Below are 3,407 nucleotides of genomic sequence, written 5' to 3'. Positions count from 1 at the left end.
AACTGCCCGATGACGGCTGGGATAGGCTCCAGCACGCCCGCGGACCCCCGTGGGGACTAAGCGGTTCAGAATCTCTGTGTGCCCTGCGATTGGCTGGCAACCGGTTCAGGGTGTCCCCGCCAACTGCCCGATGACGGCTGGGATAGGCTCCAGCACGCCCGCGACCCCCGTGGGGACTAAGCGGTTCAGAAAATGGATGGATGATGGATGGATATATATATATATATATATATATATATATATATATATATCTATATATATATATATATATATATTAGTTTAAAAGTCAACAGTGAGCAATGATGCATAATGTAGGATGAGAAAATAGCACACGTATGTTGAAGCTTGAACTTTCTGTCATCCATCTATCCATATTTCTCCACTGCTGCAGACCCAACCAGTGAGTGTTAAAACTTACAGTTTGATGACGCCAACAGAAGCACACCATCTGCAAAATGCTTAGATGCAATTATGAGGCCACCAAACTGGACCCATTCAAAGCCTTTAATGTATCTAGAAATGTATATGACCCTCAAAGGACTTAAGAAGCAGAAATGGCATGACCCCATCATTAATAATGTGTATGTAATGTTTCCAGGTTGTCAACTATGCGTACAAGCACAACATAGCGTCAGTGTACCCGGAGCCGAAGGATAAAGAAGCATTTGTCCTCTCTCACATCTACAGCCCAGACTACGACTCATTCACACTGGACACGTACGCTTGGCCACAGGAAGCTATGAACGTGCAGGGCGTGTGACCAGCGCAGCCTGAAATAGTACATGCAGTACTACTGATATTTGTATGTTTTTTTTTAAATTTTTATTATAACTCCATTTCTTTCCTTATAACTTTGGTCAAAGTTTCGTTGCATAGCATATGAAGCTCAACACAGCACTCCCATTTCATGACTGAATGTCTCTATGGAAACAATGACACACAATCTCGATTACTGCTTTCATAAAACATGTCTTTCTGCCTTGTCCAGTAACTTCCCTAACCAATGTCCTCATTTTACACCTGGCAGGCATTTCAGCCTGAGCGAATCGCACTCCCTGCCAAACATGTCATTTATGTCAAAATGCAGTGTTGTGACATTTTAAAGTGTGTTGATGATGTTCAGTGCTTGAAGTTTTTTAAAATGAATATTAATGAACTTTTTCAAAGTCTCAAAGTGTTTTTTACAACTGTCTTATCTAACAACATCTAACAACAACACACACATTTTTGAATTTAGTAGAAATGTAGTGCAACAAAAATGTCACAAGGGGTTGGAAAAAAAATTAACTGGCCACATTATTGAGTGCACTGAATGCTTATTGTGGCCATGAAATACAAATTTGTGCTGCTGTTTATCGCATTACAATTAATTTGTATGTGCTCAATCATCAGAATGTGGCTGGGGAAAGTTGATATTAAAATAGAATGGTAATCGAATGACATTTTTGAGTATATGTACATACACAGAACGTTTAGAAAGTAAAATAACAGTCCATAAATATTTAATTCAAAGTAATGTAGTATGGTGTTCTCAAACACTGAATTGTTGACAGACCCTCCTAATTCTAAATTTATTTGTGTTGATCACAAAACTCAATTCCAATGAAGATGTTGAAAAATAGATACACAAGTGTTAGGTTTGCGTTGTTTTGTCGCACAATGCAGCCTACCAAACTCTGCCCACACGCCGCATGACACACAACAAAAAACATCCTGAATAGCTACAGATACGCTTAACCTGATCAGAATTTTTTGCTAATCAGTGAGTTTAAAAAAATCAATCTAATTGATCACTAGATTTATGGGCAAAACCTTTTTGAGTCTACTACGTACAATTAATTGTATGATATTTCGGCGTCCAATCAGACCATTCCGCGATGAGTATGTCACTCCCCCCCCCCCCCCCCCCCTCCCTCCAAACAGGTGTTGTACTCGATTTGGTCCCCCCGTGAGATTTTGTTCCCCCTGCCGCGGGAGCGCGCACGCCTTGTTTGGAAAGCGAAAAACCGATGCCGTACGGCGTCGTACGGCGTCAGCACTATGTTGTTTTCAATAAAAACATGAAGAACTCACGTTTGCGTCAGTCAATTTTAATTTTTAGAAAGGATTATTCTCATTTGATGTCTTTAAGTTCATCCGCGTTCTGCCGTTGAAGCGGGGTGCATTCAAAGACCAGTCGTACAGACGGAACACTCATTCACTTCAGCAAAAAGCAACGATATAATTACGTGAGAGCGGCTCGGTGGCGCACTGGGTAGCACGTCCGCCTCACAGTTAGGAGGGTGCGGGTTCGATTCCACCTCCGGCCCTCCCTGTGCGGAGTTTGCATGTTCTCCCCGAGCCCGCATGGGTTTTCTCCGGGCACTCCGGTTTCCTCCCACATCCCATAAACATGCTTGGTAGGCCGATTGATCACTCCAAATTGTCCCTAGGTGTGAGTGCGAGTGCGAATGGTTGTTTGTCTCTGTGTGCCCTGCAATTGGCTGGCAACCGGTTCAGGGTGTCCCCCGCCTACTGCCCGATGACAGCTGGGATAGGCTCCAGCACGCCCGCGACCCCCGTGGAAAATGGATGGATGGATAATTACGTGAGCTCTTTGCATAAACCTCGATGCAAAGAAACTCCTCTTTTTGGGTACCATTACATGCTACAAGGAGTATATATTACAAAGGGGACTTTATACTTAATTGTGATCATCATTCATCCATACATTTTATTACTCAGGTATTTTCAAAGCAAAATAATATTGTTGCATTTATTAATTTGCTTTAAAATGACAGCGCAATATAATTAAAAGCTGACACTATAGCGATGTCAAACGTGTTCATTTAAGAAAAAGCCACGCACGTTTTGTGATCAAATCTTTCATAACGAGAATGATTTGAGTGAATTGATTTGAATGAATAATTGAGATGACATTTCAGTTCTGAAGGCTCCTTTTGTCCCAAGCAAAGTGACAGGTGGTGGGGAGGGGGGATAAAAATGTAACAGAAACTCTATAAAAAATGTAGACCCATGAGAATTTGTGCCCCCCTCCCATTTTGAGAACGGTGAGTGCTGGACTCCAACTATTTTTTTTCTGTCTTCCTGGGGTTCTGTTCAGGTAGTGTGGCAAATTTGAACAGAGTCCCTCGATCTTTGGCCAAATTACGGGGGGAGGGGACACATCCTCACGGTGGCCCCGTGAGGATATGCTCCCCCCCTTATTTTGAGAACGGTGAGTGCTGGACTCCAACTGTTTTTTTTCTGTCTTCCTGGGGGTCTGTTCAGGTAGTGTGGCAAATTTGAACAGATTCCCTCGATCCTAGGCCAAATTACAGGGGAGAACACATCCTCACGGCAGCCCCGTGAGGATATGTTCCCCCACTTATTTTGAGAACGGTGAGTGCTGGACTCCAACTGTTTTT

General features: G+C 42.9%; 1 protein-coding gene across 1 annotated transcript in view; it reads left to right on the top strand.

Moving 5' to 3' along the window:
- LOC125974005 (NADP-dependent malic enzyme, mitochondrial) overlaps positions 1-1,166 on the top strand; it is a 26,178-nt gene extending 25,012 nt beyond the window's left edge. The window contains exon 13 of the mRNA XM_049728764.1: positions 589-1,166. Coding sequence (XP_049584721.1) covers positions 589-760 — 172 coding nt within the window. The 3' untranslated portion in view covers positions 761-1,166. The remainder of the gene's footprint in view (positions 1-588) is intronic.
- The last annotated feature ends 2,241 nt before the right edge of the window (positions 1,167-3,407 follow it).

This window comes from Syngnathus scovelli, chromosome 8 (genome assembly GCF_024217435.2).
Source record: "Syngnathus scovelli strain Florida chromosome 8, RoL_Ssco_1.2, whole genome shotgun sequence".
In the NCBI taxonomy this organism is placed as follows: Eukaryota; Metazoa; Chordata; class Actinopteri; order Syngnathiformes; family Syngnathidae; genus Syngnathus; species Syngnathus scovelli.
The sequence above is the reverse complement of the archived record's forward strand: the minus strand, read 5'-3'. Positions and strand labels throughout refer to the sequence as shown.